General features: G+C 41.9%; 1 protein-coding gene across 1 annotated transcript; it reads left to right on the top strand.

Annotated features, from left to right (window-relative positions):
* The first annotated feature begins 4073 nt into the window (after window positions 1-4073).
* mmp17b (matrix metallopeptidase 17b) lies at window positions 4074-13745 on the top strand. Its single transcript, XM_070837341.1, has 11 exons — window positions 4074-4275; window positions 4738-4870; window positions 5203-5359; window positions 5596-5704; window positions 5806-5983; window positions 6941-7117; window positions 8406-8499; window positions 10446-10519; window positions 10665-10814; window positions 11008-11271; window positions 13339-13745. The coding sequence occupies exons 1-11, from the start codon at window positions 4147-4149 to the stop codon at window positions 13743-13745; spliced, it is 1872 nt and encodes a 623-aa protein (XP_070693442.1). The 5' UTR covers window positions 4074-4146.
* The last annotated feature ends 1955 nt before the right edge of the window (window positions 13746-15700 follow it).

Here is a 15700-nt window from a genome sequence, read left to right as displayed (position 1 = left end):
GCTGTGGTACGAGGCATGATGTGATGACCACTGACTTATTCAATGGGCTGCAAAAACCTGAACCAAACCCAGAAGGTGAGCAATTCTCTTTGGTATCTTATAATGTGTCCATATGTTAGCCCCTTTGACAAAATAATTAACTTACTGTTGTTGGTTTGGGTATGACGGCAGCCTGAAAAAGTCACTGGCAAAGTCTGTTGTGGAAAGCCCTGGAGGTAGAAGCTCTTGGCAATAGAACCACACCATCACTACACCTACACTAACCTACGTGGGAATGGCACTGCTGTGAATAAACCCACGGGCTACAATGATTCCACTCCAATGAATCAGTGTGTTTGGGCTCTAAAAGCAGAATCAGCAAACTCAAAAAAGGCCCATGACACATTGATTTAATGAGTGAATCTGGACCAGGAAGATCATCAGTCAGCTACTCGATCTGCCTGTCCTGCTACAGAAACACATCAGGGGAATCAGGTTTCCTGTGAAAACATCACATCAGCCCTGCATGTGTTCTTACCATCAGCCATTGTCCCTCAGCAGACAAAGAGCAGATTAGATTGAACTTAACGATCCCAGTGGGACGCTTTGGCCACTAGCAGCACTCAAGAAAGAAAGAATATTAGTACAGGCCTTAGCAGTATGATAAATGTGAACAAGTGCAGCATGCAGTCTTTCCAGCAGGTGGTCCCACTTTATGTTATCTGCTTTTAGACTTGGAATTGATTTGGATTCATGTTTCTCTCTTTACTGGAGAGTTTACTAGAATCATATGAGTTGTACTTAAAGAAAGAGGTCAAAATGTAGGCAGTGTTGACCCTCTAACAGTCGGTCCAGTGGCTTAAACACAAAGAAAGAACATGAGTGAAAAAGGAAACACACATACGAGAGAGGGAGGGAGAGACAAATCTGGTCATCTTCATTTTAGTTTTAGTTTCAATCCTCGCATTAAGAGGATTGTGTGTAAAATGTTAATGCCATCATCAGAGAAGATACACATGAACAAGCACACATGTTGCACACACATGCAAACACACACACACACACACACACACACACACACACACACACACACACACACACACACACACACAAAGTCTAAAGCCATCTTTGCAGTGTAACACTCAGTAATCCTCTGGGGTCAAACGCAGCATTCCACATTCAGAGTTCCACACCAGGACTAATTGTTTTAATTTCAGAACAACGGATTCATATGAAATAAAATCAGCTCTGTTCTTACATGTTAAACCGTCACCGGAGCCGACAGAGTGACAGAGAGCGAGCAAACCGAGGAGGGAGCAGAAATCAAGGATGTTTCTGCAAACATGCAAGCCTACATTTGTCATGGCAATGTGGCAGTGGGTGGGGTAGAGGGAGGAGTGGGGGGGGGGGTATTAGGAGCTGGGCTTTGAGGGAGGAAGCAAGAGAAGAGAAAGGACCCATCTGTTCCTATACTGGCAGATAAAGAGAGTGAGAGGAAGGACAGACGCAAAGGAGGAGGAGGAAGGTAAGCATGAAAACATCTTGCTGTCATGTCTGCAGCTTTAATTCGCTTGTCTTATTTGATTCTTTGTGCAGTTTGTCCGCTGAGTGTTTTGACATTTGTCTGACAGTGAGTGTATCTGATGCATGCATGTGCTGTAGTGAAAGGTGTTAGAAGTCGGAGGCCAGTTACTGCAGTGATATAGTGAGGGGGCTTCTCTACAGCTTTTTAGTCTCAAGAGGAAAAAAGAGTTTTAGAGCCCGTGTAAGGCAGTAGGTCATGAGCCTGAGTACCCACATGCTGTGTGGTGACTGTTGGGGCAATTATTTCCACAACTAGCACAGTTTGGTGAAATCTAATTAAGGGGAAGTATGATGGAAAGACAAAAATAAATACAATTTCCTGGTCTGTAGATTATTCTATAAATTATTTTTAAAACTGCAGTGGTCAGTATCTTTATATTAACAATGGATCAAATGACTAGAAATGTGACAGGTGCCGTTGTACTCAGAGGATTATCACAAAGTCTGCAGCTTCGCTCAGCTCTACAGAGCATGTTAGCTTCTTTCATGTTTCGGTTTTGTGGTTTACAAATTCACCATTTTGGTTCAGTTTCACTGCCCTCAAACTAATGAGCCGACAATATGCTGACTGCCTCGCACAGAACAGTTAGCAGCTACGTGGTGAAGAGCCAGATACTTCCCTCAGGAGTTGGTGGAGACTAAAACAGAGCTAAAAGCAGAGGGAATATTGCACTTACTTTTGTCAGGGTAACAGAAAAATGACTCAAACAAATGTTGCACTGTGTCTGTTGGGTGTGTGAATAATCTGTTGTTTGCTAACATGCAGCTTTAAGTACTCTCGCTTATTCACTTCAGTGCAGATACAAGAATTTTTTAACTGCTTATGAACGTTTAATATTGATGCCTCTTCATGGCCCACATAAGCAAACGAGACCATCAGTGAGAAAATGAGCGATTTCTATTTTGTTATCCTACGTTCCTGTCCCCGGGTCCAATTCCCCACACAATCAGACAAAACAATTTCCAAACCAAAATCTACTCAAAATGACACTTCTTGGTAGTTGATTTAAGAAACAAGATAACAAGATAAATATAGATAATCTGTACTGAACTTTAACAAATGTTACAAAATAAGGTGCATGTGATGTGAGATCCATCAGTTTTTGGTTCAGGGGCAACAAATCCAGAGGAAGCCCTGGAACAGTGTGTTTGGGGTCACGGCCGACCGGATAACCTTCTTACTTACGGCTTACTTCATGCTCACTCTGATGAAGAACAGTGCATCCTAGTTTTTCACGAAACAAAAACGATGTATTACGAAAAATAATTTCCCAAAATGAGGTTAACATTACCTCTGATTTAAGGGCGAATGTTTGCTGCTTATTAACAGTCTTCCCCTTTTGGCTTTTGCCCTCTAGTCTCGGTGCGGCTTCAATCTCATTACTTTAACACTGTTCTCCTCCTCCATTCATCCCTCCCTTTCATCCTCTCTCCTCTGCCCCCGTGCCTTAACTGAAATGGTACACCCTCTAACTTAATTAAATGAAGGATCTTCTGACTGACACAGGCGCACGCACTCACATCACCAGTGTCCTGTACAGCAGTCAGCAGCACCGCCCCCCCCAACCATGTATTTTATGGTAATCTCCCTCCATCTTCTGATTGCATCTGGTAGACTGCCTCTCCCATGGGAATACAGTATGGATGCTTCCCGTCAACTTCATTCACTGACCACTTTAACTCATTCATGCTGTTGTGACATTGGATGTCAGGGTGTTCTTCCTCATTTTGCACCGGGAATTGTCTTTTACCAACGCAGGTTAAAAGGCCTGCATTCAGTTTATTAGTGCATTCTTTTTCTCTAATGTTGGTGTTGGAGTTATCTCTCCCTACTGAGACGTACATCATCTGTATTTTCCAACCTGATCCCACACAAATGATTGACTTTCCTTTGGCATTATTTCCATCATTTTAACACACGTAATGTGAGGATTGCTAGAGGTCGTGGTTGTTTCATTTATTTCTGTGAGATCACTCAGGTATTTGTATACATGATGGAGGGCTGTTAACCCAGAGAGGATTTGGGTAAATTTGAGGCTCTAAATACTTGTAATGTAGTAAAACAGCCAGATTTTAAGAGAGCACCCAGTGGTGTTGTATGGCCATGATGACACCTCTATGGCTCAGGTGTGACTTTACTTACTTAAACTGGCAGTAGGCTCATCGTTATTTAATACCGAAGTCATCAAATCCAGAGAATTATCACCTGAATAGATGGACAAGCACCTATAAACCCCAGCTCCTCCCTATGAGATGCTGAGGCGTCACGACGTCACACTACCTCCACGCTCACCTGTGAGGCTGTTGATTTTCTAGTTAGAAAAGTCTCTAAGACACAAAACATGATGTGAACATTCATGTGTTATTCCCTAAGGACAGTCACCATTATTAGAATTATTCATGAAACGCTCATTTCATATTTTTGGTACTTCGTTAGTGTGTGCTACGCTTTTGTACTTTAGTTATTTGCAGCTGCAAATATTTTTTTTTATTTCACTCCAGGGATAAAAGATTCTCTCCAGACTCCAATGGATTTGAAAATTTGTCTTGAGTGAATATTTCAGTCAAAAATATGCAACCAAAATGAAGATGTGGATTCTTTTTCTGTGCCTGAGCAATGGATGGATACAAACAGTGTCCACTGCTGATGTCACCCCTACACCCTCCTCCCCACCGGTGACACCCACTGAAGATGAGAGCACCCAACTGCTGGTAAAAAAACAACATGAACATTTATGCGGCGCATGGAATGCACATTTAGTAAGACATCAGATATAATGACCTGTCAGCCACTGTGTGCATGCCTGACGCTCATCTTAAAAGATGATGGTTGGGGTTCAGATGATAACGCTATAATGTGATGGAAGTGAAATTGCATGTACCCCCCTAGTAGACCGATGATGACAGTTTGCTGAGAACAGGCTGGTTTTCGCCAGTAGAGCCTTGAGTTTGGATTTTTAGTTTGGGACCCGGTGAGTCCAACTCACCTGATGATGTTACTTCAAGTGATTTGAGCACAAGAATTTGTGAATCTTGAACAATGCTCTTGAACTGTAATTACTCCTAACCGTTCATGAACTTCTTTGACTTGTCTAAACGTAACCATGAAAGATGCAGGGCTGAATTTTTGGAGCCCCCCGTCCCAGATGACTAACAGCTCTTCTGTGCTCATAGGATTGGTTAATGAAGTATGGCTACCTCCCACCATCAGACCCCTCCACCGGTCAGCTGCAGGCCTGGACAGCTGTCACTAATGCTGTCAGGGCCATGCAGAGGTTTGCAGGCCTCACAGACACTGGAGTTGTAGGTGAGGATGTGCTTTGCTTTAAAAATCAAACTCTCTGCCACTGTTGTCTGATATAATATCTGATGCTGCTCATTCTTGAATCCTTAATTTTGAATTCCTGAATCGTTGGGTCTCTCTCTAATTAAAGAGTTTGGTCTAGACCTGCTCTTTATGGAACAAGTCTTGAGATAACGCTGTTATGAATTGCAGCTATATAAATAAAGATTTATCGATTTATTGATTGACTGGTCGATTGATTGATTGATTGACTGATTAGGCTTCAGCGTCTTCAATCTGGAGTTCTGTGTGTGACTCCTTGAGTGTGTGGTTCTCCTGTGCTTTGGTGTGCACAGATGCAGACACACTGGCGTTGATGAAAAGTCCACGCTGCTCTCTACCCGACCAGGACGGATCATCCAAATCACCGGCCAACCAAGAGGGCAGAAACATGAGCAGGAAGAGGAGGAGGAGGGCGGTCTCCATGTGGACACGCAGGAACATTAACTGGAGGTCAATAAGATTAATTCCTCATAATCTATACCAGATTATGCTATAATCTATACCAGATTATGAGATCTGTTTACCGGATTATGATCTGGTAAACAGGACCAATCTATATCTATAATCAATTTCATATTATGATATTAAAACTTTAGTGACACACATTTATTTGTCATCTGTAACTTGGCAAAGTCTTTCCCTGTGACTCTAAACACACACACACACTCTGTTTCATTCATTCTCAGGTTGCGTTCATACCCTTCCTCTTCACATCTGTCCCGGGAAACCATTCGATCACTGGTCTTTTATGCTTTAAGAGTGTGGGCAGAGCCAACACCCCTGGAGTTCCACGAGGTACACCCGTCTGCTGCTGCATGAACAACATATGGGGAAGATGATAGACAGCCCCGAAAATCACCATCAAGCCTCTCCTTTGTGTCGCCCTCTGTCTTCAGGTGGGCAGTCCAGAGGCAGCTGACCTACAGGTCGACTTCCTCCATGGTTACCATGGTGATGACTACCCCTTCGACGGGGCCGGTGGTGCAGTTGGCCATGCTTTCTTCCCAGCAGACACTGCCCGTGCCGGAGGAGTTCATTTGGATGCGGAGGAGGAGTGGGCCTTCAGACAGCCAGGTGGAACAACGTCAGAAAAACTTCTGCACAGTTCATCTTCTAATATCTCATCTCATCTCATTTTCTATACCGCTTATCCGTCAGGGTCGCGGGGTCTTCTAATATTCTTACATTTTTATAACAGTGGCACATCTGACATGATACACTTTGATACTCAGAACATTCATCAGTATCGGGAAAAGATAACAAAAATCATGTAGCGAGGTGGAATTAAGGGCGTAGAAGTTAAGTTGGAGGGAAAGCTGGTTTTCCTGCTTTCTTCAACTGAAGGACACAAATTCACAGGACTGTTTTGCTTTGTAATGAATGACTATTAAGATTCAATGTTGATCTTTTGTCTTTAAGAGTACAAGTTGGTGCTTTTACAGTGTAGTGCTGACATGACCCTTCCCATAGTGGCGGTCCAAATGATCTGCTTTGTACAAGGGATTACTAATGAATACTTAAGACATGTTCTGATGCTATTCCTGGTCGTCAGAGGATAAGGCAAATTCATTTTGATGATTTCAAGGCTATTTCAAGGTCAAGGTCAACTTTGCATGTTTTTTACTTGCACACAACACACTTAATGATGAACAGACCATGCCATGGTACATGTACATTCATGCTTCTCTGTGGAAAAACCTGTCATGGATACGGAGACTCCAACCTGCTCTGGAGTGGCAGCCAGAGAGAAAGCTTTATGCTGCCTTTGTACCAAGACTGTGAGCAGAGCAACAGTGCCAGTATCTTTGTATGTATGTATGTTTGTTCTGTCCATCAGCTCCGACTTGTGGTCTTTAATGAGCACTGCATCCTTTATTAGCTGCTATCAGGACTTAAGGCCAAATCAGACATCCCGTCTCTAGACAGTCACCACCTACCAAAACTGAAAGATAAGATTGAATATTAGAATTACAAACCCCAACACCTTCTCATCAGCTGGTGTTTTTCTCTTCCTCTCCTCTTCCCTTCCAGCCTCTGAGGGGACTGACCTGTTCACAGTGCTGGTCCATGAGTTTGGCCATGCACTGGGCCTCGCTCACTCCTCATCTCGCCACTCAGTAATGAGGCCATACTATCACGGTCCTGCTGGAGACCCCCTCCATTACCAGCTGGGAGCCCAAGATCTGGAGCTCATCACCCAGCTCTATGGTAAGGCTTTTCCTCTGCAAAAAGTACACACTTTGTCACACTTGTGTTTGAAAAGTCAGAGAATTTAGGGAGTAAACATATATTTTGTTAACATGATGATTAATCCTGACCCTGGTTGGTACGCATATTGCAAAATCACAAGAGCACAGAAAGAAGACATACTGACTTCATAACATAACATAACATAACATAACATAACATAACATAACATAACATAACATAACATAACATAACATAACACAACACAACACAACACAACACAACACAACACAACACAACACAACACAACACAACACAACACAACACAACATAACATAACATAACATAACATAATTTAACATAACTTAACTTAACTTAACTTAACTTAACATAACTTAACATGACATGACATGACTTAACATAACATAACATAACATAATTTAACATAACTTAACTTGACTTGACATGACATGACATGACATAACATAACATAACATTACATTACACAACACAACACAACACAACACAACACAACACAACTCAACTCAACTCAACTCAACTCAACTTAACATTACATTACATTACATTACATTACATTACATTACATAACACAACATAACTTGTCAGTTTCAGTTTCAGTGTCAACACATGTTGTCCAGATGCTCATGTGAAAGCCTTGTATTGTAAAGAACCTAAGGATCAAAGCAGGAAGCAGGAAGTTCTGTAATGAAATGTGTTACTATTCATTCCCTTTGCATAATGTCATGCATGCTTCCTTGGGCCCATCAGCAGCTCTTCAGATAGACAGCTGTGTGCTGGAGGGGTGGGGTGGGGATAAATAACTTTGGTGATCCTGCAGGAATCAAGTCACATTTGTATCTTGTCCAATATAACCTCGCAGACTGATGAGTGATCAGTGAATACTTGTTCCCAATCTAAAAGTAATACCATAAACCTCATTTATAGTAATCAACAATTACTATTTCATTATATAATTTCAACCCTTCTTCTTGAAATAAACAGATCTTATAACTCTTATGTTTTTATCTGTTTAAATTCTGGTGACTTCATTAATCAAAAGACATATAAGATAAGAGTGCCAACCACCACACCACAAACAAGCTGTGTTCATCAGAGCTGGAGGTTCTGCCATCTGCATCACAGACATGTAGTCAGTAAACGTTTTTGGTAGTTTCTGCATGCTCACTGTAGCGCTGTATGCTTTATGATAATTGTTTAATCATTAGTGTCAGGAGTATATAGCTGCTTTACTGCAGCTACATCTAAATCTATTTCATTTTTGATGTAGGTAAAAGGAAGCAGCTGCTGGCCACTGACCCTCCCCGCCTCGCCCCAGAGCCTCAGTTGCGCCTCAGAGGTCACCACCATCATCACAGATATGGGTATGATTCACAAGATATAGTGATGAAAAGTGAAATGAAATGAAATGAAAAGTGTATTGTGATGGAACATGCATTGCATTCATAACTAGATTATCTTTTTTTGCATACAACATACAAGCTCGTCAGCTGGCTGCTGCCATTATTTCATTCAAGACCAGACTTTCCACTTTCCGAGTGTCACAAATAGATTACATTCAGCTCCATGGAGCTATTCAAAGGTGACCTGACCAGCAATTATAATAATTACACCTTTATCTGTATAGTGCTTTTCAAAGCAAGTTACAAAGCACTTTACATGAAATTAAAAAGACGATAAGCAAACAGTTAAAAAATCCAATGATAAAATCCAATGAAAGATAATAAAACAAACAGTAAAATCAATAGTTTGAAACAGGGAGTTTTTAAATGTGACGTACAAGAAGATAATGTAGTATGAGCTAGCCTCCCTGATCTTTTACTTTTTTCTCTAAAAAAGGAGGGCGGCTGTGGCTCAGTGGTAGAGCGGGCCATCCCTCAATCAGAAGGTCGGGGGTTCGATGCCCAGCTCCTATGGGTCAACATGTCGAAGTGTCCTTGGCCAAGGCACTGAACCCCAACCTGCTCCTGAAGCAGCTTCAGTGTGTGAATCAGTGTGAACGAATAGTCTCCTCCAAATTAGATCCCTCCTGTGTGAATGAGGATGTGATGTAAAGCTATGTTGAGTAGTTGAAATAACTGGAAAGGGTCTATACAAATACAGACCATTTACCATTTTACCATTTAATTCACAACTGAGAGGCCTGAACACAGAAGGTCTGGTCATTATACAGGGCTGTGGCCTCAGTGAAGAGGTTCCTGGCCAGACACTGACTTTTAACTTCTGCTCATATGCAAGCAGTGTCGTGTTGGTGTGAGGTTCAAATAATAGCGTATATAGTGTTACATCTCTTCCTCTTGTAAAGTAGTTAGTTAATATAAAATTTAATATAGGTTTAAAATAACATAATGTTAGTACAAGCCAGTCTCATGGAGGTTTGTGAAGACATTTTCTAATCCTCATTTCTTAGAACACCAACTTATATCTGACATAAATCAACATGTTTAATTTTTCTTAACATGGATAATCTGGATGCAGTGTTATTACTAATTCGGCTGTACTAGATGTTTGATATATTCAATAGACACAAGATCTGGCAATCCAAACCTCAACCACAAGTTTTCTTGAGATGGATTATCTAGATGCAGTGTACTTATAAGTTTGGGTACTAGATATATTCAGTGTATATATATATATATATACACTGTTGCCCATAAAGTTGGAATCAAATGTTTTTTACCTCTTCTCATGAAATGATTCAATTCAGTTTATTTTGTATAGCCCAATATCACAACAGAGTTGTCTCACAGTGCTTTACAAAGTTCACTGAAATAAACAAGAAGATTGTGACAATGTGATTTATTCTTGATAAATAAAGTGTATACCTTCTCAACTTTATTGATCAAACTCTTCCAAACAGATCACAGTGAAACTTAAACCACAACTAACCTTTGCAAACTGTGTGCTCAGGCTTTAACAAGATCGGGGGTATTGAACAATTATTCCAACTTTATGGGCAACAGTGTATATAAATATATCATATTTTGATGACCCTATTTGCAACCCTAAACTGAGAACTACAACTGTGTTGCTGATTTGTGTCAAGGTGCATGGTGCAGCTCCAGGGAATTGTAGTTTTTAAAAAAATGTATTAATATGAACTGTCTTTATCAGTTGGTCCCGTATGTGCAGCCCCTTATGATGCTGAATATAATATATAAACCTTCAAAGAAGTCAGTTTCATCTTATCAATGTTTTGTCACAGACAAAAATGAACACTCCGTTTATTAACTTAATTTTTCATTCTCTCCTGCCAAATGAATGCATGAAGCTGTTTAAATCAGTCACCCTGTGTGCTTTCTCCCATCAGACCCTTCATAGATCGCTGTAACACCAGTTTTGATGCTGTGGCAAGGATTCGAGGAGAGACTTTCTTTTTCAAAGGTTTGAAGCCATTCGTTAGTCACGTCAGATTAGAAATATGGACATTAATGGCTAGTTTGTGGAGATGAAAGCTGTCTGGTTCAGTTCCACCTCCTGTGCTCAACCATTCCTTCACCTCCCCGTCGTCCATCTGTCATCCTTCCAGGTATGACCATGTGGAGAGTCAGTGGTGGGGGCCTGGTGTCGGGTCGCGGGGCTTCAGTCAGGAGGCTGTGGAGGGGTCTACCACCTGACCTGCCCCACCTTCATGCCGTGCTGGAGAGACAATCAGATCATGCCATCATCTTCATCAGTGGTATATTCCTATCATGTTAATACCGGGGGAATGTTTTGACATCATATGAGATTTATTAAAAGCTCGAATGAATAAATCAGCTGATGCATAGGTGTGTGAATACAGCCCATAAAGACAGAAACAAAGGACAATTTCTGGGCTCCTCTTCGATAAACGTGCCATACTAACCTCTACAGGCCGTGTCTCGCTGCAGGTTCCCACTTCTGGCTGTTCAGGGATCTGTCCCTGCAGGAAGGCTACCCTCAGCCCCTGTCTGCCCTCAGGATGGGGTTGAGCTTAGCTGAAGCAGGTGACAGTGATGATGAGGAGGCAGCAGCAGGGAGATGGGGCCTGGTCTGGGATCCAGAGGAGGGTCCCATGTGGGGGAACATGGGTGGCGCTGAGAAAGAGAAGCAAGAAGACACCTGGACTCAGCTGCTTAGAGAGGGTGTCAGTGGTATCACCACAGACAGTGATGGTGAGGACAGAGAGCCTGGTTTGTGTGTCACGTTAGATGTATCTCTGCTCTTATAAGGACCAAACGCCCTGCCAAGAGGAAAATTCTCTAAGAAGAAGAAGAGGAGGAGGAGGAGAACACTGTGCTGGTTCTCTCTTTAAATGAAGAACCCAACTTAATTATTGACAATGTAAATTTCACAATCATTATTCAAGAAAGAGGTATAATGATAAAAAAAACCAACATCATCAGCATGTTCATAATTGATAATAAAGCCCTGGTTTCCTGGTGTTTACAGGCACTAATGGTGTAAACAAACAGGTTTAACCAGGTTCGCTTTTGCTGCCAACTAGTGGAGATAAAATGCATAGCATTGTCCCTTTAAAGATGTAGATTTTGTTACTGCTTAAAAGTGAAAAAGAATATATGGTACCAGTCAAAAACACAGCTTCTCATTCAATGGTTTTTCTTTCTTCTTGTTATTTTCTACAAGCAGATTAATACTGAAGACATCAAAACTGTGGGGAAAGCAAAAAAGTGTTAAACAAACCAGAATGTTTTAAATTGTAGATTCTTCAAAGTAGCCTCCTTTTTCAATTCAATTCAATTAAATTTATCTGTATAGCCCAATATCACAACAGAGTGTCTCATAGTGCTTTACAAAGTTTTTCTGTGATGACAGCTTTATACACTCTTGGTATTCTCTCCATCAGCTTCATGAGGTCACCTGGATGGTTTTCAGTAACACATGCGCCTTGTCAGGAGTTAATTTGTAAAATTTCTTGCCTCTTTAATGTGTCTGAGACCATCAGTTGTGTTGTACAGAGGTAGGGTTGGTGCACAGTCCTATTCCACTACTGTTCTAGTCCACATTATGGCAGGAACCAGCCAACTAAGTAAAGAGAAACAACAGTCCATCATTACTTTAAGACATGAAGGTCATTCACTTCAGAGGATTTCAAGAACTTGTTTCCTCAAGTGCAGTCGTGAAAACCATCTAACTGATGAAACTGGCTCTCATGAGGACCCCCCAGGAAAGGAACGTTCATCAGAGTTACCCGCCTCAGAAACCACAAATGAACAGCACCTCAGATTAGAGCCACAGAAATGCTTCCCAGAGTTCAAGTAGCAGACACACCTCATCATCAGCTGTTCAGAGGAGACTGAGTGAGTCAGGCCTTCATGGTGGAACTGCTGCAAAGGAGAGAACTGAATAACACAAGGATTGGACACTAGACCAGTGGAAATCTGTACTTTGGTCAGATGAGCCCAGATTAGAGATTTTGGTTCCACATGCCGTTCCATGTGGTTTGAGCTTAGTGGGACCATCATTAGTTTTCCAACAGCACAATGAGCCCAAACACTGTTTGACCAAGAGGGTGATGGAGTGCTGCATCAGGTGACCTGTCCTCCACAATGACCTGACCTAAACCCAGCTGAGATGGTTTGGGAGGAAAAGGACCGCAGAGTGAAGGAAAAGCAGCAAACAAGTGCTCAGCACCTCTGGGAACTCCTTCTCTTTACTTAGTTGGCTAGTTCCTGCCATAATGTGGACTAGAACAGTAATGAAATAGGACTATCCACTGTATAGGACTGTGCACCAACCCTACCTCTGTACAACACAACTGACGGTCTCAGACACATTAAAGAGGCAAGAAATTCTACAAATTAACTCTTGACAAGGCGATAGAGAGAATACCAACAGAGGTAATCAGAGCAAAAGGTGGCTACTTTGATGAATCTAAAATAGAAAAGCATTTTTACTACATAATTCCATGTGTGTTCCTTCATATTTTTGATGTCTTCAATATTAATCTACATGGAGAAAATACTAATAGAGTAAAAAAAACATGAATGAGAAGGTGTGTCCAGACTTTTGACTGGTACTGTACTTGAAGCATAAAAGTACACTACAGGGCACATATATCACCACTGACAGACCATGCAGTCTGTGAGATGGAGGACTGAAAACCATTGTTGAAACTAACACTTTTGAACTGAACTGTCAAACAGAAGAAAATTACATTTTTATAGAGAGCTACAAAACATTCAATAACGTTGCTTGAAAAACTTCTCTCTCTTCTCCAGGCTCCATCTGTCTCTTCAAAGGAAACTCCTACTGGAAGTTCACGTCTCCAGGTTCCTCGCCACAGGACGGATACCCACGATCCTCTGCTGCAGACTGGCTGGACTGCCCTGACTCCTCTTCATCCACACCTGTGGGGGACAAGCTCTCCTTGTCTTTGTCTCCGGCTGCTGGAAAACAGGAGCTCAGGGAGAGATGGCGAGAGGAGAGAGAGAAGGAGGAAGTAGGAGGAGGGAGGAGGGACCATGGGAGGGACAGACGTGGAAATAAACATAAAGACATGCAGGACAGCAGCTCACACATCTGGACACAATGCACTTGCCAAAATGGAGTTGTTGATAGCAGGAGGATATCCTTTAATGCTGCCTTGCTGCTCATTATATGGACACTCTTACTCTTTGCTGTCTAAAGCTGCATAAGAAAGTAAAGTCAGCAACAATCACCATGTGCAGTCATTATTCTGGCCCTTTCAAGAAGAAGTTCAACAATGCCCTTTATGTGAGTGTGACTGTATTCATGCAGGGGAGGTCATTTTAGTGGGAGTTATGTGGACAGTGTATCCGTCTACCTGGCACGTCTGTGCAGCGTCTCCATCTATAGCACGGCCTCCAGTTAAGCAGATGAGCAGGTTTAAGTTTAGTCTCTGCGCAGCCATAATAGCATCGAATAGCTCCAACACATGGCTCACCCTACAACCACCAATAGTTGTTTTTACATTTCTGTTTGTGTATGGATTAAACAAATGAGATGTAATGTGCCAAATGATGAACTTTACATTTATGAAAGTGTATTTTTAACTTTGGACAGAGTCAGACTGGTCATTTCCAACGCTGACTCAAATGACATCACTTGAGGACATTTTTCAGACTTCCCACAGCTCACTCAGGAGATACTTCATCTTTTTTACAACTCTTATCACACGTGCCAGCCTGACACACTGTAGCCTGACATTGCCAGAACAACTCACAAATGCGAATGAGTGTGGAACCTTTCAGTTCATTTTAGATTTCCAAGGGATGTTATCAGCAGGCACAGGCCAGTGCCTCTGGACAGACCTGCAAGCAATTAGACGAATGAAACATGTGACGTAATACTGAGTGGAAATTAAACTTTTACCAAATCCTGTCAGGAGTACAAACACATCTTTCTCATCAGCAAACAAAAGCTTCGAGTGCAATTGTTTGTTCTGCTTTTAGAGGAAACCTACAATCCAGTCTGTGTAATGATGACATATTTTTGCCATCTTGTTTGTTTACAAAAATGCCTCAATGGCATATTGTCAAACCTGCCCTACATTAGACATTGTGACATTGTGACTGACCGATACTTGGAGCAATACTAGAGTTGGGGAATAAGGAGGTAACACTGTATCTAATACTGTAGGTATTAACAGGTACTAATTCTAACATTGTGTGACCAACAAGCAGAAGTTTCTGCAGCTCCTTGGCACCTTTTTCCAGGTTTTAGCCAAAGACCATGTCAAATGGGGTTATCTATCTGAATAGTTTAAAGGTATAAAAGCTATATAGACAGCTTTTTATTTCCCACCAACTCATTTCAGCATAAATTCTGATTTTCAAAGGATATCGAATACAGAGACTGACACCACTGATTATGTCTGTCCCTCTGTGTCTCATCATTCATTCATTCTCTCTCTGTCTCAGCTCTGGTGTCATTACAGACCCAGCCATTCCCCTCTGCCCTCTCTCTCCATTTTTCCCACCAGTTCCATCACCTGACCTGCCCCACCCACCTACTCATTCACTCCTTATTCCCACTGATTAATCCAGCTGTATCTATACCCGCAGACTTCAACAAGTTATCTGCCAGATTGGCTGTGCTCAGAATTACATACTAACGTACATGATGTCAAATTCAGTATGTGGTAGTAGTGCAGAGAAGACGCTCTGCTTGAGTATACTTCAGTGTGAACGCTCTGCTGTCTTCAGTTTGTAGTACACAGTACGTTAGTGTGGGGTTTCAAACACAGCCATTATGTCATCCACCCAGCTAAGATTTCCAGCGTTCCTGGTCCCTGTCTGTCTGAATGCTTGCCCTATTTCCTGGACTTTGATTCTGTGCCTCCCCCTTACTGGTTAAGTCTGCCTTTCTCTATTATCTACTCGATTTTGACCTTTGCCTGTTTGCAGATTAAAAATTCTAGAATTAGTTGTCAGCCTTTCTGCTTTGTGCTGTTCTGTTCTGTGCCAGCGCCACTACAGTGCATTCATATTCAAGTGGCAGCATCTTCTAGCGGCTGTTATTCTGATTCTTGCCCATCGGGAGCAGAGGAGGAGGTCAGGTGACAGCGTCTACAGGCAGAGGATGTCGGATGAATCAACAGAGTCCAACTGCAGACTCCTG

The sequence above is a fragment of the Pempheris klunzingeri genome, chromosome 9 (assembly GCF_042242105.1).
Source record: "Pempheris klunzingeri isolate RE-2024b chromosome 9, fPemKlu1.hap1, whole genome shotgun sequence".
Lineage (NCBI taxonomy): Eukaryota > Metazoa > Chordata > Actinopteri > Acropomatiformes > Pempheridae > Pempheris > Pempheris klunzingeri.
Note: the sequence above shows the minus strand (reverse complement) of the source record. Positions and strands in the feature narration are given on the sequence as shown.

Excerpts from the sequence above, each read along its gene's own strand:
- mmp17b (XM_070837341.1), top strand. The coding sequence starts at position 4,147 with ATGAAGATGTGGATTCTTTTTCTGTGCCTGAGCAATGGATGGATACAA. Across the intron at positions 5,984-6,940 it reads GTGGGCCTTCAGACAGCCAG|CCTCTGAGGGGACTGACCTG; the intron begins GTGGAACAACGT and ends CTTCCCTTCCAG. Across the intron at positions 7,118-8,405 it reads GCTCATCACCCAGCTCTATG|GTAAAAGGAAGCAGCTGCTG; the intron begins GTAAGGCTTTTC and ends TTTTTGATGTAG.